This window comes from Carcharhinus amblyrhynchos, chromosome 1, assembly GCF_965287045.1.
Source record: "Carcharhinus amblyrhynchos chromosome 1, sCarAmb.v2.hapA, whole genome shotgun sequence".
Taxonomy (NCBI): Eukaryota; Metazoa; Chordata; class Chondrichthyes; order Carcharhiniformes; family Carcharhinidae; genus Carcharhinus; species Carcharhinus amblyrhynchos.
The window spans coordinates 64,507,033-64,533,659 of record NC_137324.1 but is presented as its reverse complement, the minus strand read 5'-3'; the positions used below and the strand labels follow the sequence as shown (position 1 = coordinate 64,533,659).

General features: G+C 39.6%; 1 protein-coding gene across 2 annotated transcripts in view; it reads right to left on the bottom strand.

Annotated features, from left to right (window-relative positions):
• The window catches only part of map3k1 (mitogen-activated protein kinase kinase kinase 1, E3 ubiquitin protein ligase), a 119,489-nt gene that overhangs the window by 37,283 nt on the left and 55,579 nt on the right, over positions 1–26,627 (bottom strand). For both annotated transcript variants that reach the window (XM_080186140.1, XM_080186149.1), the window contains exons 2-8: positions 19,114–19,264; positions 14,594–14,815; positions 9,943–10,143; positions 7,430–7,546; positions 6,490–6,638; positions 2,736–2,857; positions 2,226–2,307 (exon numbers count right to left, since the gene is read on the bottom strand). In XM_080186140.1, coding sequence (XP_080042266.1) covers positions 2,226–2,307; positions 2,736–2,857; positions 6,490–6,638; positions 7,430–7,546; positions 9,943–10,143; positions 14,594–14,815; positions 19,114–19,264 — 1,044 coding nt within the window. The remainder of the gene's footprint in view (positions 1–2,225; positions 2,308–2,735; positions 2,858–6,489; positions 6,639–7,429; positions 7,547–9,942; positions 10,144–14,593; positions 14,816–19,113; positions 19,265–26,627) is intronic.

The following is a 26,627-nucleotide window of genomic DNA, read 5'->3' as shown; positions in this document are numbered from 1 at the left end:
ATCAGGGGGTATCTTCAATCAATGTCATATGGGAATATGGAGCATTCTTGGCCCCCAGGGACACCACATATGGAGTCTTTTGACTTGAAGTAATCTCTTCAAATTTACAAAATCTAAAATGCAACACGGGGAATTGAAGGCTAAAAGTCTGAAATGCAATATTTCGTAGTCAACAGTAGTTTCCTTACATAACAAGAAAGAGAAAATATTGGAAAATCTCAACAGGTCTGAACAGCATCTGTGGAGAGAGAATAGAGCCAGTGTTCAGAATATGACCCTTTGTCAGAGCTGAAGAAAATAGATTGACAAGGATGCCATAGACAAAAAGTCAAAGAGAACATAAATGGTGTTGATGATGGGTATGAAGGGTGCTGATAGCAGGTCATTAAGAGCAAAAGGTCAGCAGAGTGTCAAAAGACAACCTGAAATATGGAACAGATGGCCCTTACTGAGTGGGAGAGAGGGCAGACTGCAGTTTTGGGGAAAAAGATGGGAAGCAAAGTTTATAAAAATGGTGGAAAATGAATCAATGGATGAAAATAAAAAATATAAATAAGATAAAAATGGAATTAATGGAAATGGGGTGAGGGTGGAGGACAAGAGTTCATACTCTCAAGTTGAACGCCAGGAAGGCTGTAGTAAGGTGAGGTGCTATTTCTCCAGTTTGCGTTGGGCTTCACTGGATTATTGCAACAGGCCAAGGGCAGACATGTGACATGAGAGCAGGATGGTGTTGAAATAGCAAGCGACTGATGGTCTGGATCCTGCTTGCAGACAGCCCAAAGATGCTCTGCAAAGCAGTCATCTAATCTGCATCTGGTCTCCCTGATGTAGCGTAGACCACATTGGGGAGCAGCAAATGTAATAGATCAGATTAAAAGAGGTGCATATGAAGCGTTGCTTTTCCTGAAACTAGCGTTTAGGGCTTTAGATGGTGAGCAGGGAGAAGGTATGGAGCAGGTGTTGCATCTTCTGTAATTGCATGGAAAGGTGCCATGGACAGGGTATAATTTTGGGTGCGATGGAGGAGTGGACCAGGATATCCTGGATGGAACAGTCCCTGTGGAATGCTGACAGGGGGGAGTGAGAGGAAGATAAGTTTGGTGGTGGCAGTATGGTGGGAATTGGTGGAAATGGCAGTGCATATCCTTTGGCTGGAGGCTGTTGAAGTGAAAAAGTGAGGACAAAAGAGGGACCCTATCCCAGTTCGGACAAGGATGAGGACAAGAGAGCAGTTGCACAGGAGTTGGAGCCCTGTCAACTACAATGGGTGGAAGATTACAGTTAAGGAAAACACATCAGCAGCCCCATTCTGAAAAACGGAGTCATTGAACAGATGCTATGGAACCCTTATAGAGTATAGTCTATGAACAGCTGCAGTCAAGGTAGCTATGGGAGTCAGTGGGCTTTTAATGGATATTAGTGGATAGTTTACTGCCAGAAATGGAGACAGAGAGTTCAAGGAAGGGAAGAGTTGGAGATGGACCATAAGAAGGGTGAAAATGGAAGTGATATTGATAATTTTTTCCAAGTTCAGGCAAGAGCACGAAGTGGCACCAAAATATTCACCGAAGTACAGAAAAAAGTTGTGGGAGGGGGCTGGAGTAAGACCAGAACAAAACATGTTCCACGTACACAATAAAGAAACAGGCATAACTAGGACCCACACAAGTACCCAGAGCCATATCTTTCATTAGGTAGAAGTAGACAAAGTTAAGAGTGAAATTGTTCAGTGAGAAAATAAGCTCAGCCAGGCTGAGGAGAATGGTGCTGGATGGGGATCATTCAGGCCTCTATTCAACGAAGAAGCAAAGAGCTCTCAGGCCACCATGGTGGGAAATGGGGCTATAGAGGGCTAGGACATCTATAGTAAAACAGCGGCAGGTTAGGCCAAGGAATTGGAAGTTGTTAATATGACATGGGGCTTCAGAAGAATCATGGATATAGGTGGAAAGGGACAAGAGGAGAGAGGATGGAGTCAAGATGAGGAAGAAATGAGTCCGGTGAGACAGGAACAGGCTGACATGGACCTACCAGGACAGTCCTGTTTGTGGATTTTGGGAAGGAGGTAGAAGCGGGTGATCGGGGTTAGGAAACTACGAGGTTGGAAGCTGCAGAGGGAAGATCTCCAGAAGGGATAAGGTCAGTGACAGTCCTAGAAACAATGGCATAATTTTCAGTGGTGGAATCATGGTCTGGAGGAGGGCGTTGGTTAGTTTTCTTACCTGTGCAGTTCACGGGACTTCCATTTGGCTCTACAAAGAGGACAGATAAGTGTTTCACGGTTTCTTCTGCATTCTTCAGCCCCTGAAATAAAGTCCAACATGACTAAATACGTTATTGAAAATAATTGAAACATCAAGCTTCATTTTAAGTTGCAACAAACTCATTTTGTTTTTAATTTCTGGACCACTGACTTCTGATGCAAACAACTCATGGGGTATATAGCAAGCACATGAAATTTGTAGGCCTGTACAGAGATCCAAGTGATCCAAGCTAGTAAGTCCACATTTGAACTTATTTTACACAATGAAAAACGGAGCATATCAAATAAGTGAAATAAAAAAGTTCCAGATAACCTTACCAACCACTGCTCCACAGACAAAATAGTACTAGTGCAAAAAAAAAGACTATTACTTATTTACTAGTAAACCAAAATAGTTCAGCATTGGACATAAAAAAACCGAAACATCACATCTTGTGATTACAATCAACATAAAAGTGAACAAACTTACAGATTGACATGCAGTGATGGTGAAGTTTATTCCGGCAGCCTTCTTCACACACTGTCAAACTTTCCTCATCAAGCATATCCAGTAGACAAATAGGACACATTTGTTCTTCTTCATCTTTCAAGCTAGAAAAACAAAATCAATTTTGTGTTTATAACTTTGTGCAGTTCAGAAATGTTGCAAGAATTTCCACGTGGGTTATTTAGATGCATTGCACAGAATCTCATGGGGCAAATATAAAAGGTTTAAAACAATGTTCCATTAATAGGCATAGTTCTCAATCTGCACATATTAAGATCTTGGTATTCCATTTTAGGAGTTATTCAATAATGAAGCAATCAAGGATACCATCGAATGCAAACCTGTTAATGCACAGAAAGGAGTTGTTTGGCTTCAAGAGCTACGTTATCAGGAACTGATGGTCATAGCTCATGAGTTGAACGCTGGTTACGCAAAAAAAATTATACTGGCAATCTAATCAAATGCTATTAAGTCGCATGAAATATCTTTGACTTGAGTCATTATTGCAAGTTGTCCAAATTGGTCCCCTTACCCAAGGGAGTTTTTTTCTGACTTGAGGAAGTGTTGATTCCTGGGATGAAAGGATTGGCCTAACAGATGAGAGTAGAATAGACAAATATTCTCTGAAGTTTTGAAGAATGAGGAGGAACATTGTTGAAACAATTTTGAAACAACAGGATAACTGCAGAGGGCTGTCCCCTTTGGCTAGTAAGTCAAATTGAGGTCAATCTCAGGATAAGAGAATTAGCCATTTAGGACTGGGATGTGGCGAGATTTCTTCACAAAGTCTTGGGATTCTCAACCCAAGGGATAACCAATGCTCAATCTGACTAATCTTGAATCTAGATAGTTAAGATTTTTGGACACTCATGTATAAGGAGAGAGGAATGAAGTGGAGTTGAGATACAATATTGCATAACAGAGCGTGAGGTCCCTATCACCTTCCACAGGTGCCAATGAACATTACAGTTCTTTACTCTTTTTTCTAAAACAAAATATGATCAGTATTGAGCTGACATGTAGGGAGGAGAGTGAGAAATAAAAGTATCCTCGTTACCACAAAATGTTTGACTTCTGTACTTTGTTTTGATTTTCAAGACTTTTGGCAGTTTTATTATGGCTCAGTTTTTCTGCTGACTAATCCATGTTTCTCTCAAAATGCTTTAGCGTAACAAAATTGCCACATTAGGAACAAGGACCAAAAGAGTGCAGTCAACCAATCACAAATACTAAAATCCCTCAATCACTCAAATAAATCATTATCTTGTTCTTTTCCACATTTAACTCTATTCGCCAATTGCCAGCTCACTCTCCCAACCCATCTAGATCCCTTTACATTTAGTATGCTGGTTCCCCAATGTGCAATTATACCTCCTTAAAGGTGCAGCACAATGGCTAGCATTGTTGCCTCACCGTGCCAGAGACCCGGGTTCAGTTCCAGCTTCAGTTGACTGTGTGGAGCTTGCATGCTCTCCCCATGCCTGATGAGGTTTTCTCCCATACTCCAAAGATGTGCAGGTTAGGTTGATTGGCCATGCTAAATTTCCCTTCAGTGTCAGGGTGATTAGCAGGGTAAATGGGTTAGAGGGATAGGGTCTGGGTGGGATTATTGTTGGTGCAGGCTTGATGGCCAAAATGGCCTTCTTCTGTACTGTAGGGATTCTATGATAAATTTGGCAGCATGGAACAAAAAACTGTCCCAAGTTTGTCAATTAATAAATAATTTGCTACAAATTAATTTATCTACATTACAACATCAATGGCACTGATCTGTGTGACATTACTGGTGAACTGAAATACAGATATATCCACAACTACTCATTTCCTGTAGTTTAATCAATGTCTATTTTATCACTGAACCTTGGACTAATCACTTATATGACACAAAGTTAAAAGTTTTGCTGAAATCCATCACTTCTACAGAATTTCCAATCAGTCAGTTTTCCTTGAGGCAAGACATCTCTTCAATAAATACAAACCAATTTCCTCTTAAGATATCACTTTGATCCAGATATTCATCACACCTCCTCGATCTAGGGTCAGCAGCAGACATGATTAGTTAATTTTCTTTCCCTCATGCCTCATCCCTGTTCATAAAATTTTCACTCAGGTTATTGTTCCATTCCTATTATGATCAAATTCTTTTCCCTACAAAAGCCCATGCACCTTCCCAATTTGTCTTTCCTCCCTTTATATTCATCTAATCTACATGTTATATAGGAACATGCAAATTAGGAGTAGACTGTTCAGCCCCTTGAGCCTGCTCCACCACTCAAATGGGTGATCTCTGTGGCCTCAACCCCACTTTTCCATTTACCCTATAACTTTCAACGCTCTTGTTTGTCAAAAATCTACTTATTTCTGCCGTAAAAATGTTTAAAATGCCCTGTCTTCACGTCTCTTTTGCTCACAAGTTCCAAAGGTTTCTAACACTCAGAAAACACTTCTCATTTTGGTCTTAAACTGTGTGTTATATTTCCAGTCTCTCCCACAAGAGGAAACATCCTTTCAGCATCCACCCTGTCTCCCCTCAATAAGATTACCTTCCAACCTTCTAAACTCCAATGGATATAAGCCCAGCCTGGCCAACCTTTCCTCAAGATAGCTGCCCCCATTCCAGGCATCAGTCAAAGAAAACTTCAAACCTACTGAAACAAGTGCCTCATTAATAAATGTAGATTTTATCAATGCCAAAAACCATGATTTTCAAGATATGGTCTTCCAGGAACAAAAATCAACACAAGAGTTCAGGAGACAGATTAAATGAGAATTTGGTTAAAAGAGGTTGTTCCCTTTCCTCCTCCTCCCCACCCAAATGTTCCCTTGTGATCAAGTAAAATTTGCAGCATAGACACAAGCAAATCAGTCCAACAGGTCTATGGTAATATTTATCCTCCAAATGTGTTGCCTCTGACCCTGGTATATTTCGATCCTTACTCTCACATGTACTTACCTAGCTTCCCCTTAATTGCATCCATGCTGTTTGCCTCAACTCCTCATACAACAATATATTTCATATGCCCACAATTCTTGAATAAAGAAACTTCTCCCAATTTCTTACCAAACCAATCAAAGCTCTTTAGAATTTTAAAAGCCCCCATCAGATTTGTCTTTGATCAAGCATAGGGATGATGGTGGCAAAGAGACCGAAGAGGCATAGCATGTGCACAAGGATTAGATTTCATGAGCTAAACTTCATTCTCTTTCTCCTCAGGTGATGGGGCATATTTGGAGTGCTTCTCAGGGGTTGAGAGCTTTTGTTTTTATTTGAAAATCAACTAATGGCAAGATGAGGTGCTCTGGAATCTTGTTCCACTTTTCATGCAATCCAACATCCAAAGAGCAAGTACTGGCTTCAATTCTGGCAAAATCTATTGTCCCTCCCAAATTTATTCAGTATCTCGCATTAATCAGATGTAATTGCCTGTGTCAAATACCCCCCACTCCTCCCAGTAATTAACCATCTACCACATCACAGAAGGATACAGGTGTCAATACAAGTAATGTGTGCAACTCTATTTGCCACTAAATAGACCCTACCATGATTTCTACATTAGCAGAAAAATTGTTCAGTCAGAAGTCCTTAATTGACTAAACTGCTATGGAATTTCCAGAGATTGTGAAAGATGCTATAAATGCAACTGCTTTCTTTCTGAAAGACTAATTTGTTTCCAGTTTCCTGGATCTGTCCGCCGCTTCAATTCACAGTTCTCCTTTTAAATTATAAAATACCTACCTATGTTCTGTACTGGATGTAGAGGTACTGGATGAAGCAGATGTGTGCGAGTTAGACATGCGGGAAACAAATTTCTGGATGGTGTTGCGTGATGGAGCTTTGATACGTGAACTGCGTCTGCTATGGTATTTCTGAAAGAGACTCTCCACCTTTTGAAGGAAAAAAAAGGAAATTAATTCCTAATTTCCAAAAGCATGCAATCCATCAACTGCCACATTTGCTCTAATAACTCTGCAAGAGCATCTGAAAAAGGGTTCCCTGCATCATGAGCAGAGGTTACACCCAGTCAGTCAATAGGATCCAGCCCATTTACTTCTGTTCTCATTCCTGCTGCCTCCACTCAATATTTGCCTTCATCTCCCACCCTATAAGTCTCTATTCACCATAGCACATTCCACCAAATCAACATGAACCCATTAGAAAATGCATATTCTCCTCCAGGATACTGTCTGCACTTTAGTATCATTCCTATGACTAATTCATCTCTCTTTAGGTCCAATAACTACTTTTATTTAACACTTGCATTTATTTCCGCTTATTGTGTGACCACCTCAAGAACAGTGATGCAATTAGTTTAGTCTACTCTCTCAACCGAATGCAAAAGATCCCAGAACATTATTTTGGTTTTCCCTGTGCCCTGATCAAAATTTATCCCTCAACCATCATTACTAAAATCAGATTATCCAATCATTTACTTCATTACACACAATAAGGTCTTGAAATAGCAAGTTTGTTGCTATACTCCCTACAATACAAGTTATTACTTTTTGTAAGTACCAAACTGAATGGAAGGTACTTCACTGAACGTATATTACTTTGGAACATGGAAAATGCCATGAAAATGCAAGTTCTTTTCTTTCATTTAAGCACATTTTAAAGGTTACAAATTCACAACAACCTCTCCAAAAGAGTTAGTAATCAGTTTTCTTGTTTGTCTTACCTCAAAATTTTTCAATGTCTTTCGCCACAGCAATGAATCAGAAGGCTCTAACTGGAAGACTCGTAGCATAACAAACAGAACATGAATGCAGAATGTTCCACGTCCACAACTGCAGGTCTATAAAAGATTATTATAACCTTATATAAATTAAAAAGTTGCCTAAATTGCGTTCTGCTATTTTCTAGTAGATAGATTTTGAGTATATTTGAAAACAGTAATAAAGGTTACCAGTGATAGTAGCAACCTATCTATATTGTTACAATCTTCCAAACATCATATTATTGTATGCTTTGGGGACAAGGGTAGCAGGTAGGGTTTTCAAATGCACTTTAGCCTACACTCAGTGGGAGGGGTAAGCAAGAATTTTATGGGTTGATTCCTGAGTCCAATTGTAGTGGATATTCATAGGATCCAGCAATGGACATGGGAAGAGGTGGTGGTCATTCTGGCAGCCTGCCTCTCTATGTCAGGTTGGTCCTGGAAAGGAAGGATGCCAATACACCAAAGGCATTCCATGACTGGTGCGCATCATAGGAAAGAGAGCATCTAATAAATGAGACAACACGATGATTCAGTTTTACAAGTTTCATTCTTTGTCAGGTTGAAATTGGAGCCACATATTTCAATTCTTTAAAACAGTGGCATTTTGTTCATCTGGTTCAATTAAAAACTGAACTGTGCCATCTGATATAAACTCCACATTTAATTAACAGGACAATGATCTCAGAAGGTTAACCTTAATCCTCTAACAGGGCAATCATGTTTTCAATTCACTCTTAGTTATTGCAATGACATGCATTATAAACTCAGAATTCTTTATTTTTTGGCAAAATTAGGAAATTGTAATGCAGGTGCCAGAGGCATTTCATGTATTTTGAAAAACAAGTTTTATATGGATCAGGGGTTCTCAACTGGGGGTCTGAAAGAAGGTTAAGTAGTATGCCAAAAAGAACCAGAGACCATGCAGGATTTGGTCCATCTGTCCCTCTAATTAATTTGTAACTTTAGCTTTTAACTATTTGGTTTAACCAACAACCAATAACTAAGCTTCACCGCTAAGAGGCACAAGGTAGCTCGAGTGTAAGAGGTCACTGCATTCCACACACAACCCTCAATCTGGTACCAACACCAGGAACAAGTAAAACAAAAATAAATACAAGTTTAACAAAGACTAATATTTATACAGAAAAAATACTTGCGCTACTGGGTAGTTTGTGGAATTTTGATAACATGAGAGGGACTTCAGAAGCAAGAAGGTTGAAAGCCTTTGGCACAGATGATGCAAATGGTTACTGAATATTTTATGGATTTCAGGAGTTTGAGAGAAAGAAGTGGAATAGGAGACAGCACGGTGCAAACATTGTTTCCCTTTTCAGCAGTAACACTTAACTGTATATGATAAATGTAAATACAATCGTTTCTGGATAGATTGTATTTTGTCTGTATTAAATGCACAGGGGGGTCTTGAAGCAGAGACATAATTAAAATTCTGTGCTCCATTTTAACTTGAAACATGCCAGGAAACAGCAGGGTATTCAGGCAAGTGAATCCTCCTCACTCATTAGTCTGCACAAACTTCTTGTTCTCTCACTATTGAGTTTTGTTAGCAAGCATTTAGAAAGAAAAATATAGACACTAGGAATCAAAATGACAATATCCATGAATTTAGAATGATAGGTTTATTTAGCCTAATAAATATGGTTCTTTAAAAATGCTGCTATTTTCTTCGACATGCTAATTAAGTATGTAATGATGTAAAACTCAAAATGCTGGACTTGGGGTTAGTGCCTAATGATAGGTTTGTTACTGACGCCCAGCTTTTTTGTATACAACCTTCCTTTGCATTAATATGGATACCTGAGTCTATAATGCGTGTTTGTTGCCCAACAACCAATTTTAGAGCAGTGATATCCTTCCTATGGCACCATATTAGGCACTAATCCCAAGTCCAGCATTTTGAGTTTTACATCATTATACTTAATTAGCATGTAGAAGAAAATAGCAGCATTTTTAAAGAACCATATTTATTAGGCTAAATAAACTTGGCCAAATAGAAATTTCGCTATTTGACCAAACAAACCGTACATTTTGCTATCATTAGGTTAAAGACTGTCAAGAGGAAAACTTTGGGGGTGGAGAAAGGGAAATCCAATTATAGGATAAAATAACTCTGTAAAATGTTTCAAAAGGTAAATAAAACGAACATGATATTTGCAGTGTAAGAACAGTCCATATATGTGCACAAGAACTGCGTCACTTGCTAGAATCCTGGCAGTACAATTTTCTCTACGCCAATACATTTGTCAATTACCATTCAGGATGTGTTGCTTTTGCCAGTTATCTGCTAGAATCTTTGCTGGATAAAAAAAATCTTTGCACGAGACATCAAAACTACAAAGTTTCTATAAAATTAACAAAGTTAACATCCTGTGTTTTGTCTTGCACATTACTTCTCTTAAAAGAAAACCAAGATGGTATTAACATAGGACATTAGACGTTCCCATGCAACTGACCTGAGGACCAATAAACACCCTGTACTTGTTATCAGGAACATCTCCTCCAATAAGGAAGGAGTTCGGACCTATTTGTTGTAGCAAGTACAGTCGGGCTCGCATTACTTTGTTGACTCTGCGGTTAGTTTCCTCAGGGCTGTAAGGTGAGAAGCCATCTGGTGAAGGAGCTCTCCTTGGAGGAGTCACACGTCCACTCTGAAACTACAAAATAATGACATTTTCAATCTTCTTGCACAGATGCATCAACCGAGCTAAATTAGATTCCCACTTTATTTCTAAACTAAAAAATAAACTCCCTTCCGTTCATAAACTGAACAACAGCAAATGCTCTGTCTGCACTGCACAGACCCAACAAATCAGTTATACACAGCATGTTTAGTATTCCAATATAACACAGCTTGAATTACAACTTGAAAACAGAACAAGATCTTTACCCACAACTCGACAGCACACAATTTAGATAGAAAAATTTAACTTTTTTGGCATGGGGAGTGAAAGATGACAGTTACATCTATGAAAATTAATGTTAGAGGATAACTTTCCAGCAGCACTATTTATAAATAGAGTGTTGTTAAAAATAGACACTGAAAATATTTGGCACTGATGTGAGCCAGAAGTGAACCATTTTTGGACAGCTGGCTTTCAGTAATCCAACATCAGGCAAATATGGCCAGATGCTGGAAAGAGTTCTATTACTTGTTCCAAACTCAAATGACTACAATCTTCTACAGCACAAGCATGAATTCTATCAATTTTCTACAAATATAGTTCTCTAACAAAGGAAAGCAACTCATCTTTACACAGTGCTTTTTATATCCAGAGGACATCTCACAGCACTTCATAGCCAATTCCTTCTGAAGCAGAGTTATTGTTGAATAGGCAAGCATAGCTGCCTGTTTGCAAAAATAAGACCCAAACTCAAATCAGTGATGAGTCTTTTTTAAAAAGGTGGTATTGAACGATACTTAAAATGTTGGTCACAATTCCAGACTTGCCCACATTTTCAAATTTTGTTCTCGGGACCTTAATGGAAAACTAAGTACAAAATCCATGCATGCAATAGGGCAAAAATATAGATCCAGTCTCAGTTTCCCACTCTTCAAACCCCGATTTTAACCATATGGGGAGAGTGGTCACTGGGCTATTCATGCCTAGTGCTGCCCTAAGAGCAGAGGTTTGAAATCCTTTAATCCTAAGTGGATCAGAAATCATGGAAATTTAAACTAAAACGTTGCTTATGTAAATGGACAAACCAGTGCTGGTTAAAATGCAATCAACACAAATCATCTAGTTATTTTGCATGTATTCCACTAATAGCTGCCACTTCAAACAATTGCTTCATACTGGGTAATTCTTAATGCATTAGGTTTTACCACAGAAACCATTCAAAATAACTTATTCCATTTGAATTAACCCTCTTCACTCCAGGAAGAGGTATAGAATATCATCCCAAATGTTCCAACTTATACATTCTTCAGTTGAAATATGTTTACATGAATAAACTGGATTCTTAGATTTCCAGTTGTCAGTTTAAAGGCAATGTTACTTAACTGACTTGGCAATTCCCAAAGCTAAAGTACACTTCATGACAACTGGGATACTGCACCACCTGAAATGCCAATTTTCATTTGGTTGTTTAATCAAGATCAGTCTGCTTTTTTTTCCATTTGTTCTCAGGAGGTGGGTAAAGCTACATTTATTGTCCATGCTCAAATTGTCTTCAACTGGTGATAGGTCATTTTAGCATAGCGCTGTGACAACAGTGGATAGGGAAATCCAGTAACAAAAATGGCAAGTATAATGCTAAGCTTTATCAAAGAAAACTGGATTACAAACTGGAGGAAGTGCTACTTCAGTTGTATAGAGCACTACATTCAGTTTTAGGGATGTTATAGTGCCATGTAATGGGTACAGATTAGATTCAGAATATTTGGACTTGAAGGGCCAAATTAGGAGGGCTAGTTGCAGAAACTTATCTTGTGTTTGTATATTGTGATAGAATTGAGAAGTTCTAATTAGAAAAGACTGAACAGGTTAGCACTGTTCTCAAGAAAAGAAAGCTAAAGGGCAAGCTAATGGAGTCCAAAATTAGGGGTCATAAATCTAATAATCATGAATAAATCCAAGGAGGAATTCAGGTGAAACCTATTGGTTACTAGAATGGTGCTTACTGCTGCTACCACATGGAATAATTGAGGCAAGTAGCATTGATGCATTTAAGAAGCAGCTAAGTACGAGGGAGAAAGGAAGAGAGGTATTTTGATATGAGTTAAATGAATTAGGGCAGTAGATAAAGCAAACTGTGCAGATGCTGGAATCTGAAACCAAAAGAGAAAATGCTGGAAAATCTCAGCAGGTCTGGCAGCATCTGTAAGGAGAGAAAAGAGCTGATGTTGAGTCCAGATGACCCTTTGTCAAAGCTAAAAGGCATAGAACATGGAAGATATTTATACTACAGGTGAGTCACAGCCATAGAAACAAGGAGAAAAGGCTGCTAATGGCAGCCAATAGAGAGAATAAAGGGTGTGAATGGCCAAACGGCAGAGAAGCTAAAATCAAAGGATAAGCTGTGACAGATGACGGGGGGGGCTAAAATCTAGAAAAGGGGGGGAAAGGGGAAACAAAGGGGGAAGAGTGGGGGAGGGAAGAAAAATGAAAGACAAAGAAATTAAAAAGGTACAGAACAATAAAAAAAACTTAAATAGTGAAAAAAAGGCGTTGAGGTGGGATAGAGCTAATCACCTGAAGTTGTTGAATTGGATGTTGAGACCGGAAGGCTGTAAAGTGCCAGCCAAAAAATGAGATGCTGTTCCTCCAGTTTGCGTTGAGCTTCAATGGAACACTGCAGCAGGCCAAGGACAGACATGTGGGCATGGGAGCAGGATCATGTTAAAATGGCAAGCAACCAGAAAGTCAGGGTCCTGATTGAGCACCTTCGGTCTATGCGCAGCAAAGCGATTACCCAGTCTACACCTGGCCTCTCCAATATAGAGAAGACCACATTAGGAGCAGTAAATGTAATACACCAAATTGAAAGAGGTGCAATGAAACGCTGTTTAACCTGGAATGTGTGTTTTGGACCTTGGATGGTAAGCGTAGAAGAGGTAAAGGGGCAGGTGTTACACCTTCTGCGATTGCATGGGAAGGTGGCCATGAATGACAGGAGAGCTGTTGGGTATAGTGGAGGAGTAGACTAGATTATCCAGAGGGAACGATCTCTGCGGAATGCCAACAGGGAGAGTGAAGGGAAATAGGGCAGTAGGCAGGTCTGAGAGCCTAAATAGCTGCAAAGATCAGTTGGACCACGTGGCTGCATATTCTACATAACTTATACAGTTATAACTATAATTTCAGTTTTACATGGTGGCAGTGTTAACATTATAATCACAATACCAGCACATGTAAGGAAAGAGATGAAGAATCTGGTGAACTGATGTGACAACAATAATCTTTCCCTCAATGTCAACAAAATGAAGGAGATAGTCATCGACTTCAGAAAGTATAAAGGGGAACATGCCCTTGTCTACATCAATGGGGGCAAAGTGGAAATGATTGAGAGCTTCAAGTTTTAAATATCCAGTTCATCATCAACCTGTCCTGGTCCCTCCACACAGATGCTATAGTTAAAGCCTACCAACGCCTCTACTTTCTCAGGAGACTAAGGAAATTTGACGTGTCTGCTATAACTCTCACCAACTTCTACAGATACACCATACAGAGCATCCTTTCTGGTTGTATCACAGCTTGGTTCGGCTCCTGCTCTGTCCAAGACCACAATAAACTACGAAGTGAACAAAGCCCAGTCCATCACTCAAACCAGCCTCCTATCCATTGACACTATCTACATTTCCCACTGCCTTGGACAAGCAGCCAGAATAATCAAGGACTCCACACGCTCTGGACATACGCTGTTCCACTGGGAAAAAGACACACAAGTCTGAGGACATTTACCAGACTCAAAAACAGCTTCTTGTTTGCTTTTGAATGGACCTACCACTTCATATTAAGCTGACCCTTCTCTACATCCTAGCTATGACTGTAACACTACATTCTGCACTCTCCTTTGCTTATCTATGAACGGTATGCTTTGTTTATATAGTGTGCAAGAAACAATACTTTTCACTGTACACTAATACATGAGACAATAATAAATCACATCAAATGTATTGAACAACTCTGGAAAATTTCATTAATAAGCCAGGGGCTATTATTTTCCACCACAGCTGAGGAGTTGCAACTTAATATTCCATTTTCTAACTAGGAGTTTAACTTTCATTTTAACCAAACTTTGGGATAAAAAAATAGTATGCCATAGTCCAGAAAGTATGATAATTTTATTAAGTCCTCAAGTTAATTTCAAACATCATTGATGAATTAATTGAACAATGGTCAAAAAGTGACTTATTCCGCAAGCAAAAGGGGAGCTCAAACTTTGTATTGGGAAGTTTTGAGTCTTTGGCGTTAGAGGTGTTTGGAATCGGATCAACATGCTATCCCTGGCAAGATATCAATGTGTTAAATGACAAATGAAAAGACCAATTCCGATATATTATTATTTTTGGAAACTCAGTTTGTTTTAGCATTTAATATACAAATTTAGATTCTTCCAAAGTAATTGGAAAGGATAGAAATTCTTACTTCTTGCACTTACAGGAACTGGTGATACTCTTTTCCTTCTTACACCAGGAGATTCAGACTTCGTAGTAGTTTTTGAGGAAGACGAAGATGACGTGGCAGATGAAGATGAACTGCCAGGGGAAGGACTACGTCTTCCTCGTTGCATTTGTGGTGAGGCATTTACATCAGTTTGACAGTCAGATGCTTGCTTGCCTAACTCGGCCCCCTCTGCTTTCACTGGTATTGGTTTCACAACCTGCAAGGCAGGAGAAGGAATCATTGTTAATGCGTTTCAAATTATTGCTATTGGGATTTCAAAATAATTTTAAAAATTAAATCTTGCTGTTTCTATCAAACATATATAGGCAATCTCACAACCTCTACCACCTAGAAAAAGCAAGATTAATAGGCACACGGTAACATTATCTGCAAGTCTTTCCAATTCACACAATTTCTTCAGAGGCACTGTAGGGGTGTACAAATGTAGGTGTAAATACCACAAGGACTGCAGTTGTTCAAGAACACAGCTCACTACCACCTCCTTAAGAGCAATTAGAGTTGGGGAATAAAATCCAACCTAGCCAGAGCCATTCACATTCCATAAACACAACATTCAAATATTCAAAATTGTGACATTCTGATCATTCATTCCAGAAAAGGAACTTAGCATTTCCATATGGTTCCCAGATGTATTCATCATCAGCATTTTACAATCTTATCACAGTAATGCGTTGCTGTTTTACCGTCACTCATGGGGTTTTAACATAAGAACATAAGAAATAGGAGGAGTAGGCCATTTAGCACCTTCAGCCTGCTCTGCAATTCAATAAGATCATGGCTGATCTGATAGTGGGTTCAGTTCCACTTACCCGCCTGCTCCCCATAACCCTTAATTCCCTTATTGGTTAAAAATCTGTGACAAACACATTTAACGAGGTAGCCTCTATGCCTCGTTGGACCGAGAATTCCAAAGATTCACTACCCTCTGGGAGAAGAGGTTCCTCCTCAACTCTGTTCTAAATTGACTCCCCCGTATTTTGAGGCTATGCCCCCTAGTCCTTGTTTCCATTGTAAGTGGAAATAACCTCGCCGCTTCTACCCTGTCTAGCCCCTTTATTACATGTCTCTGTAAGATCTCCCCTCCACCTTCTAAACTCCAATGAGTACAGGCCCAGCCTACTCAATCTCTCCTCATAAGCTAACCCCCTCATCTCCGTATCAACTTGGTGAACCTTCTCTGTAACCCCTCCAAAGCTAAATATATCCTTTCTTAAATAAGGGGACCAAAATTGTACACAGTACTCTAGATGCAGCCTCACCAGTACCTTGTACAGTTGCAACATGACCTCCTTGCTTTTATACTCCATCCCTCTCGTGACAAACACCAACATTCCACTTGCCTTCTTGATTACCTGCAAACTGAGTTTTTGTGATTCACACACAAGGACCCCCAGCTCCCTCTGCACAGTAGCATGTTCTAATTTTTTAACTATTATTCCTTTCAAAGTGGATAACTTCACACTTACCAACATTATACTCTATCTGCCAGATCCTTGCCCACTCACTTAGCCTATCCAAATCTCTCTGCAGACTTTGTGTCCTCCACGCAATTTGCTTTCCCACTCACCTTTGTGTCATCTGCAAACTTTGTTCCCCTACGCTCGGTCCCCTCCTCCAGATCGTCTATGTATATGATAAATAGTTGAGGCCCCAGCACCGGTCCCTGCAGCATGCACTAATCACTGACTGCCAACCGGAAAAGCACCCATTTATTCCAACTCTCTACTTTGTTAGATAGCCAATCCTCAATCCACGCTAACATTTTACCCTCAACTCCGTGTACCTTCATCTTATGCAGCAACCTTTTGTGAGGCACCTTATCAAATGCCTTCTGGAAGTCTAAATACACCACATCCGTCGGTTCCCCTCTGTCAACTGCACTCGTTACACCCTCATAAAATTCCAGTGAATTAGTCAAACATGACTTTCCCTTCATGAATCCATGCTGCATCTGCTTGATTGAACCATTCTTTTCCAGGTGTCCTGCTATTTCTTTCTTAAATGATAGATTCCGGCATTTTCCCAACTACGGATGTTAAGCTATCCGGCCTGTAGTTACCTGCCTTTTGTCTATCTCCTTTTTTAAACAGTGGCGTTACATTAGCTGTTTCCCAGTCAGTTGGCACCTCCCCAGAGTCCAACAAATTTTGATAAATTACAACCTAATACATTTGCTATTACTTCTGCTGTTTCTTTTAGTACTCTGGGATGCATTCCATCCGGACCAGGGGACTTGTCAACCTTTAGTCCCATTAGCCTACCCAGCACTACCTCCTTAGTAATAGTGATCGTTTTAAAGGTCCTCACCCCCTACAGTCCCATGACCATCAATTATTGGTATGCTATTTTTGTGTCCTCCACTGGGAAGACCGACAAAAAAAAACTTGTTGAAAGCTTCGGCCATCTCCTTGTTTCCCATTATTAAATCCCCCTTCTCATCTTCTAAAGGGACCAACATTTACTTCAGCCACTCTTTTCTGTTTTATATATTTATAAAAACTTTTACTATCAGTTTTTATACTTTGTGCTAGTTTACTTTCATAATCGTCTTTCCTTTCTTAGTAGTTCTTTGTTTCTTTTTAAAAAAGCTTTCCCAATCTTCTAGTTCCCCACTAATTTTGGTTACTCTATGCATTAGTTTTTTTATTTGATACTCTCCTTTATTTCCTTAGTTATCCATGGCTGGTTATTCCTTTTCTTACATTCCTTCTTTTTCACTGGAATGTATTTTTGCTGAGTGCTGAGAAAAATCTCCTTAAAAATCCTCCACTGTTCCACCAATTCGCCTGTGTTCCCAGTCTACATTAGCCAACTCCGCCCTCATCTTATTGTAATCCCCCTTGTTCAAGCAGAGGACACTGATTTGGGACACTACTTTCTCACCCTCCATTTGTATTAGAAATTCAACGATATTGTGATCACTCATTCCAAGAGGATCTCTCACAAGGAGATTAATTTTACCTGTCTCATTACACAGGATCAGATCCAAGATAGCTTGTTCCCTCGTAGGTTCTGTAACATACTGTTCAAGGAAACTATCTTGACAGCATTCTAAGAACTCTTCAAGTCCACTGTGTCCGACTTGAGTTGACCAATCAATATGGAGGTTAAAATCCCCCATGATTATTGCTGTTCCATTTTTACATGCATCTGTTATTTGTTTGTTTATAGCCCGCCCCACGTTGAAGTTATCATTTGGGGGCTTATAGACTATGCTCACTAGTGACTTTTTCCCCCTACTGTTCCTTATCTCCACCCACACTGATTCCACATTTTGCTCCTTAGAGCCTATATTGCCTCTCACTATCACCCTGTTATCCATAATTAACAGAGCTACCCCACTTCCTTTTCCTTCCTATCTATCCTTCTGAATTGTCTGATACCCCTGGATATATTTAGTTCCCAGTCCTGGTCACCCTGCAACCACGTTTCTGTAATGGTCACTAGATCGTACCCATTTATACTGATTTGTGCTGTCAACTCATTCACTTTGTTTCAAATGCTACGTACATTCAGATAAAGTGTCTTTATGTTAGTCTTTCTTACCTGGACCCAATTTGTTAGTGCACTCCTTTGTTTGCATGCTCTGTCCCTTCCTGTCATAGACTGGTTATTCTTCTCCCTGCACTGCACTGACCACCTCCCTTCTCATGCTCGTCACCTTTTTTACTCTGCCCGAGGTTAGATTGCTGCCACCTTCTACACTCTCTGTTCTACCACGTGGTCTGGAAACTTCACTTACCTCTCTGAGCACTCGGCTCCTTTCCTAGTTGAAAGTCCTCATCATTAACCTCCACTCCTACCCTCTCCTTTACCTTTGATTTTGTAATTCTCCATACAACTGAACCCTCCCCCCTATTATTTTCTCCCAAACATTGTGACCCAGGCTTTATGTTCAACTCTATCTGACCAAACCTCATTTCCTACTCTTCCAAGTTATTCCAGATTAAAGCCATCACTACTGTAGTACCAGCAAACTCCAGGAGCATCATTTATTTTTGCCAAAGCAGACTAGCTCACGGTGATACTAAATCCCAGGATTAACCCCATTGATACCAGACCACAAATCTGTCCAAGTTAAATCACACTGCCTCGTCAAAGCTGAGATACATTCAGCTTTAATTTATCACTTAGTGCTTTTAAACACAAACTAGGTGGTGACTCTCCCTTTAAGGGCAACATAGCAAATCAGCGGTCACCTGGCCTTGGGAAATCTATTGGGACTTACGGGGAATCACCTTGGGGGTGGAGCCCTCTTAGGCAAGAGGTACCTAGGGAATAAGCTGCAGCCATTTGGCTGCTGAACAATTCTTAATAAATCTTTTTTGTAATCATTAACAAAATCTGTGAAAGTGTATCTTTACACTAAATGAAAGACAAGACATAAGCATATATTTGTCATTGAATAAAACAGTACAGACTTCAGAAACGAATCCTGCCTGAACTTGTGCTCCAAAAATGTGTGACTTTTAGATAATTCCTACTTATACTTACTACAGGTCCTCGCCGGTTTCTTCTTTCTAGCCACTCATGTTTCCAGGCTGGCATGCATGTCACCTTGAGCTTTTCCCTGATCATGCGCTCCTCTGGGCGGTCATCCATTTTTGGTAACCCCCTGAGGGTCTCCTTATTTTCAATGTCACGACTGAAGAAAAATGTAAAGAGATATGGAAAAATAAACAAAATCTATTGAGTTTTTAAAAATGACAGTCATGCTGCTTTATTAGTTCTGTTTTCCTTCACATAGCTGCAGTTTCTATCGTATCACGATCCAGCTTTCACTATAACAAATCATAGCAAATCTAAGGATTAGGAGTGAACAAAGAACAACACAGCACAGGAAACAGGCCCTTCGGCTCAACGAGCCCGCGCTGCCATTTTAACATTGTGAGTTCCCTCTTCCACCCATGACCTTTGAGTACGCTTATGGCATTCCACATTGGAAACCAGATTGAGGGGAGACTAATTTAGGGACAATTTGTTACATCAATCAGCCTAAGAGCACATCTTTAGGGTGTGGGAGGAAACCGGAGCACCCGGAGAAAACCCAGGCAAGCACGGGGAGAATGCGCAGACTCCCAAAGCTACTGGCCCAAATCCATGTATCTGCACAGCAAACAGTGATAGTCACATGCTGCGTATCCCTAATCAGATCGCAACGCACTAAATGCGTATACATCCTATCTCTAAGAATCCTCTCCAACAACTTCCCTACCACTGACGTCAAACTCACCAGCCTATAATTACCAGGGTTATCCCTACTACCCTTTTTAAACAACAGTACCACGTTCGCTATCCTCCAGTCCTCTGGGACCTCACCTGTAAACTAGCCTGCATGGTTCTACGATCGAAAAACATTTCAAATGCAAACAAACTAAAAAGTCTGTGGTTGCCAGCAGCCACAATCATTGGAATATTTGAATATAAGTGCCTAAATGCAAAATTTCAACTGCAGCTGTACAAATTAATTCCATAACCATTTTAAATGCAAATAAATCAGTTGAATATGTACGGGAAAGTAGTACCAAGAAAAAATACTGCCATATAAACAAAAAATAAAAGACCTGAGCAAATTCTTCAAACTACAAAATTATACTTGCTTACATGTACTCTCTTGGTATTTCTGCTGCCTCACGAAGGGAGATCAACACCCAACTGAGGGAACACAAACCAAATATCAGTTACAGAATGTTCAGACAACAATCCAATGTTTTCATGCTGTAAACATGTTTGACCATTTGTTTGGGACAGTGGAGATGTAGTGTGGTGGTAAAGCCACTGGACGAGTAATTCAGAGGTCTAGACTAATGTACTGGGGATGTGAGAGTTCTAATCCCACCATGGCAGCTGGTAGAATTTAAATTTAATTAATAAATTGATTATTGTAAAAACCCATGAATTTCCTTTCGAGAAAGGAATCTGCTGTCATTACCTGTACCATGATGTGTAGATGCCAGTGTTGGACTGGGGTAGACAGTTAAAAAAAAGTCTCACAGCACCAGGTTAAAGTTCAACAGGTTTATTTGGTAGCAAAAGCCACTAGCTTTTGGAGTGCTTGCTGTCCCTTTGCCAGGCGAGTCCTGACACTGCCCCTTCTTCAGGTGAGTCAGGACTCGCCTGACAAAGGGGCAGCAAGCGCTCCGAAAGCTAGTGGATTGCCTCTAGGCCAGGACAACAGCAATGTGGTTGATTCTGAAATGGTCTAGCAAGCTATTTGGATCAAGTCAACTGAAAGGTGGGCAACAAATGCTAGCATTGTCAACACTGTCTAATCTCATGAAAGAATTAGAAGTCCCTGAAAATGTAATAAAAAATGCACATACAAATAAGCCAACATATCAAAATAAGGCAGTGTTTGATTTCTGATCAGCACGGGAATCAAGAGTTATAAAGGAGTTATAGGAAAGCAGACTTCCAGTCACAATCAGATCAGCTACAACTTAATCAAATGGCAGAACAAAACTTCAGAGGCTAGAAAGGCTTACTTCTACACTTAATTTCTTACAATAAAAGCTAGCTTTGGTGGTGTATTTGAACAATTTATACAACATACTGAACGGAGCATGGAACCCTTCAGTTACAAAAAAAACCAACAGATATTGATCAGATACAGGACAGCAGAATTGTTCATTTATCTCAAAAGCTCAGGGACACAGAAGCCAATCTTTATTGGGAACGTACACACCTACTGCAGAATCTTATGCTGAGGGTAAACACAAGAAGGGCACATTATCCTCCAGTTATACTAGATCAGCTCACTTTTTATAACTTTGCCAGAAAAATGAAAAATAAGCCACCCAAATTTTTAGTATTGCAACACTGCTGAAATTAAGAAGTGAGTTTACAAATTTTATCCATGCCAAGATTCGCACACAGTTTCATTTCTTGCCAAGTACTGAAGTGCTATTTACAAGTTCTTTCAACCAGATCTTAAGTATATCACATATCAACAATCTTGCTTACACTGACAGCAGAGACTTGGATCCCTTCTCTGGCCAAGGTAAACTCGGGGCCCGCCTCCTCATTTACTTGTAGTTTTAAAAAAAAAATCACTATTTTGCAGTAGTTCTTTGGACAGACACTTGTACATGACACAAATTTCATGGTCATTGGGTCACTCATTTAAGGCAGATGAGGAATGTACTTTTCTTCCAAGGATTGTGAATCATTGAAATTCTTCCTCAAATGACTGCAGCAGAAACTTTAAATATTTGTAAGGTAGAGATAGAAAAAATCTGATAAGCAAGGGGGCGAAAGGTTATTGGGAGTAGGCAGGGATGTAGAGGCGAGATTGCAATTAGAATGGCAGAGCAGGATTGAGGAGCAAAGTGGCCTACTCCTGCTCCTAATTTGTATGGTAAGAAGTCTGACAACACCAGGTTTCCCCCCTCCATGCCTAATTTGTATGCACATACTTCCTACTCTCCAGCAGTAGAAAACCGTGGGCTGCCAAAAATAGCTGTTTTTTATGCAGTTGAAAAATTGTAATCCAGCTTCTGATGGGAGTAGCAGCCCATCAGCGATACAATTGCTGCAGGCCCAGCTAAAGCAGGTCGACTCTGGTCACGCCTCCTTTTGGCCAGATTGGGGACGTCCATTGAGGTCTCGCTTTGAAACAGCAGTTTTAAAATGAAGACAGATAAAAAAGATTCTTTGCTATTATAAAAGGTTTTTTGAATTTTTAGGGGTTTTTTTGCCATTTCTTTAAAACAGTTAATCCTATTGTTATTGGCTCATTTAAAGCATATTTTGTAATTTTATGACTGAAGATGAGTGTTATGTAACATATGAACATAGCTTTACAGATTTAAAACAAATAATACAACCTATTTAAATCTGTATTATTATATAACTTTACGTGTAACATGCTTATAAGTATCTGTATGTTTTAATTTAGAATAAAGAAACTGAATATAATTGGGGAGAAGGGCGGTCATAATTTCTCGTACCATGATTTGGATACCTTATTGCCTGAGGTTGAGCAAAGGAGTTGGACCTCGGAAAATTTAAATCACCATGTGTTTGAGTATTCTCCTGCCTTGTTTACTTCAGTTATAATTATCTCATATTTAACTACTGTTTTCTGATGTTTCAATAAAGCGTTTGTATAAATTTCATATTTAAATGTTTCGTTTAATTGTTTCATTGAAACACAAGTCAGATTTTGTAAAGTTTAATGGAAAACATTTTTTATTGACGTTATAAATACAGAATTTTGATAACCATATCAACATTCAACTAAACATTTGACTTTACCAGTTGCACTATCACATTTTGTTTAATTGCCTCATCTTCTCAAATTTCTTGCAATAATATATTTTTTCCTCTAACAACAAATCAATAAAACATTTTTTTAAAAACTTTAGCGTAACAGTTTTGTTGTGTCTGAAAACAAAGTAGGGAAGGGGCATAAGGGATGGATGTAAGGAGAGTTTGGACATATTAATTGTTCATTTTCCATGTAGCCTGACTCTTCTCTCATGATCTCTGTGCCTATGCTGAAGCCTCAAAAGAGCTGCAGCGATTTCAGGAAGCCAAGCTAAAAAAGTGTGATATACCTACCAGTAGGGATGGTACATGACCCCATATTTTCAATCTGCACTGGATTCTGCAATACCTATAATTCACATCAGTTTACAGGAAACATATGTCATCTTAAGGAATACACTTTCTTAAAGCACTTCCCACTGTAAAAGTAGAAGTCATTTCATCCTATACCTTAAGAGGCTTTTAAGGATCAACAAAGCATTGGGATAAACGCTGCTTAAAACATAGAGCAAAATCCAAATGGACTTTGACATTGCAAATCCACTTTGTTTACTGGAATTAGCAGTTGTAAAAGAATTTTAAACCTTTCACTTTCTGTGCATTACATCTACCTTAAACATCTTCTGAATACATTTACAAAAAATTAACCCATCCAAAGAATAGATCGACTTGCTGCAGCTAGAGCAGGGAAAAAAAAGTGTTAAAATAAATAAGTGTAAACATTCACGCATCATCGAGACAAGCAAAGTTAGGCAGAGAGTACTCAATATCAGCAGCTTTGAAAAGCAGAATCGGAGATTTAAAGTTGGCATGCTTTCACTGCGCGGCTGTGCATTGGGACTTCCCCATTGTCCTGGTGTACGTGTGGCCACAATGCCAGTAAACCGGGCTTTCGATTGGAAGTTATCGACCATGGATATTCCCTTCTGGAGAAGCTCATTTTAAACTCTAATGGAGTTGGGCAGTTTAATTCAAATTTGGAAAAGAGGTGGTGATACTATGACAATGAAAAAAGCCACTCAAATACAGTTGATGTAAAGCAAGAAACATCTGTAGCCTCATGTGCGGGATAGTCTGGAGCAGGGGACACAATAGGGAAGAGAAAGATGATGAAGAACAGAATCAAAGAAGAGGAAGGAGGAATAAATGAAGAATGGAGGGACTGACAGATTAGTGGAGGAAAACAAAGCAGGTGAGACACACATGAGGAGGAGCACAGTAATTGCACCTCAGTCTTTGAAATCCATGAGGACTTGGAATGCCAACTGCCAGATGGCACAGACCACAGTTAGAAATGGCGAGGGAATGCAACCATAGAATTCTGCCCACTGGTGTTGGGCTACTTGCTTAGGACAGGAAACCTTTTGTTCTCTTTGCCACACATGTTTCTACAACTATGCCTATCACCAGCTATTGCATCTCATCAACTTCCAACAATTTGAAAACTTGCTTTGGGAAAGGGCAGCAAGCATCCAGCAAGGGAATAAAATTAAAGTTAATTTATTAGTCACAAAGCTTCCATTAACACTGCAATGAAGTTACTGTGAAATTCCCCTAATCACCACACACAGGAGCCTGTTCGGGTCAATGCACCTAACCAGCACATCTTTCAGACTGTGAGAGGAAACCGCAGCAACCAGAGGAAATCCACGCAAACACAGGGAGAACGTGCAAACTTCACAGTCAATGACCTAAGCTGGGAATTGAACACAGGTCCTTGGCACTGTGAGGCACTGTGCCACCATGCCCCTGCCCCCCACAGTGGAGTGGTAAGTGGTTGAAGTGGGGACAGAACATGTTCACCTGTAGCATACTGATGGATGTGGATATGCAGCCTGGTAGGGATTGTGTCAAGCAGCTTTTAGGACTTTGCTGATTCAGTTCATCGCCTCCACTTCAGGACACTCAGGGGATATTAAGCTTCTCGTAGTCAAGAATTTTCCAGTATTTGCCTTTTGATCATGCTCCTTGCATATCACTTTTGGACTTGAAACAGCTATTCAAATTAACACAACTCTAATGTTAATGCAATGCTGTGAATGGTTAATGTTTAGTCTAATTATACCTTACTAGCAAGGGTTTAAATGGAATTAGTATAGATCGGAAATGGGTGCCCTGGTGGAGGGGCAGAAAACTAAATCTGTACAGTATGCTTCAGAGGCCTGGAGAGGAATATAATTTTTGTACCCATTAATAGGGATGACAACAATCCGATTGCATTTTTTAACCATTCTATATTCAGCACTCCCCAAATCATCTTACATTGTTGGGATGCAGGGCAAGGTTCACAGCACTCTCTCAACACCAAAGTCATTTGCAGAAAGTGTTCACCACTGCAAAATTTGCATCAGCACGAAACCAAAGGTTCACAGTTTAGATCCGAATCATACTTAATGGCGAGTAGTCCCCCCTCCACCACTATCCCAAGACAAAAGAAACAATTTTGACTGGTTAAAAAAACTAAGTGCACTGCTGTCACCATCCATTTACTGAAGGTCAATTTCCAAAACATAGGAGAAAATTCCTATCACTAGAAAAATCTTAATGTACGTTGTCTATCTAATAAAACATACCCTCATCTAATTTTCGATAACATTTAAAAATAGGTAAAAAGGTAAGAGAACTGATTCCTAATACAAGAAAATTCAAATATTAAGACATTCTAATGTGGGTCTGGCTTTCCTTAATATTTTACATGCGGTTCAGCCTCATGACTGTTACTGAAGGTAGCTTGCAATAAGTTCAGATTATTCCAGGTTTGAAGCATTTTTATGTTGAAGTCATTGATCTCAATGGGTCAGTAAATTGGTTGGATGGTTAGCTGATGGGTAGTTTAGAATAATGCCAATAGCACAGGTTCAATACCTGTCAGGCCCATCTCCTCACCTTCCCTCGGTGAGAAGGAGGATGCTACGTGGAAAATGAGAAAGTCGATCTAAGCCAGGACAGAAGTCAAATCACTATAACTGGTTAGCATTCTTGGCTCATCAAGGGAATGGTACTTGGGGTTCCTGCTTCTGGTGATTATTCAGTGAACCTCCCAATGGACAGGGTGAAAATTTGACATCATATGATATCCCTGCAGTGTCAAATATTTTGGAACTTACTGTCTAGACTGAATAAAGAGGGTTGTCTAGATTCAGTGAAGAGGGACCATATTTTAACATCTTCGAATGGTTCAGGAGAAAAACTAATAATCTGGGCACAGGTTTCTGTATTAATTGCGTATCATAGATATCAGTACCCCTTCTTAACACCAAAACTTAAGATGCATTCAGGATCCAACTTCATGAGGTTGTAAAGTGCTGGTTTTAGAGACAGCACAAAATGCATGCTTCCTTCTGATTCAGCCAAGAATGAGTTCTGGAGATCCAACACAGCTAAAGGGAAAACAGCAAAGCAGCATTTACTAGTCATGATCTCTTAATTGCATTTCTTAATACCTACAATCAAATGTATTTAAATTTTGGTATTATACAGAGGGCATCTTGGTCAAGATCTCTCCCAGCCTATTGTATTTGAGCTTGTCAAATATACCTGGATTATTTTGAAAGATGTACAGAAAGTTATGATTGATTTAAACAATTTGAAAAAACTGGAAGTAGATCACTTGCATGTAAAGTCATAAACTCAAAACTTCAAATGTATTGCAAAGTATAGCATTATGACAAGAAACTTATCCGACAAGTAGACTGGAAGAAATCAACCATCTTTCACCTGGTGTGCTAACAAAAACTGTT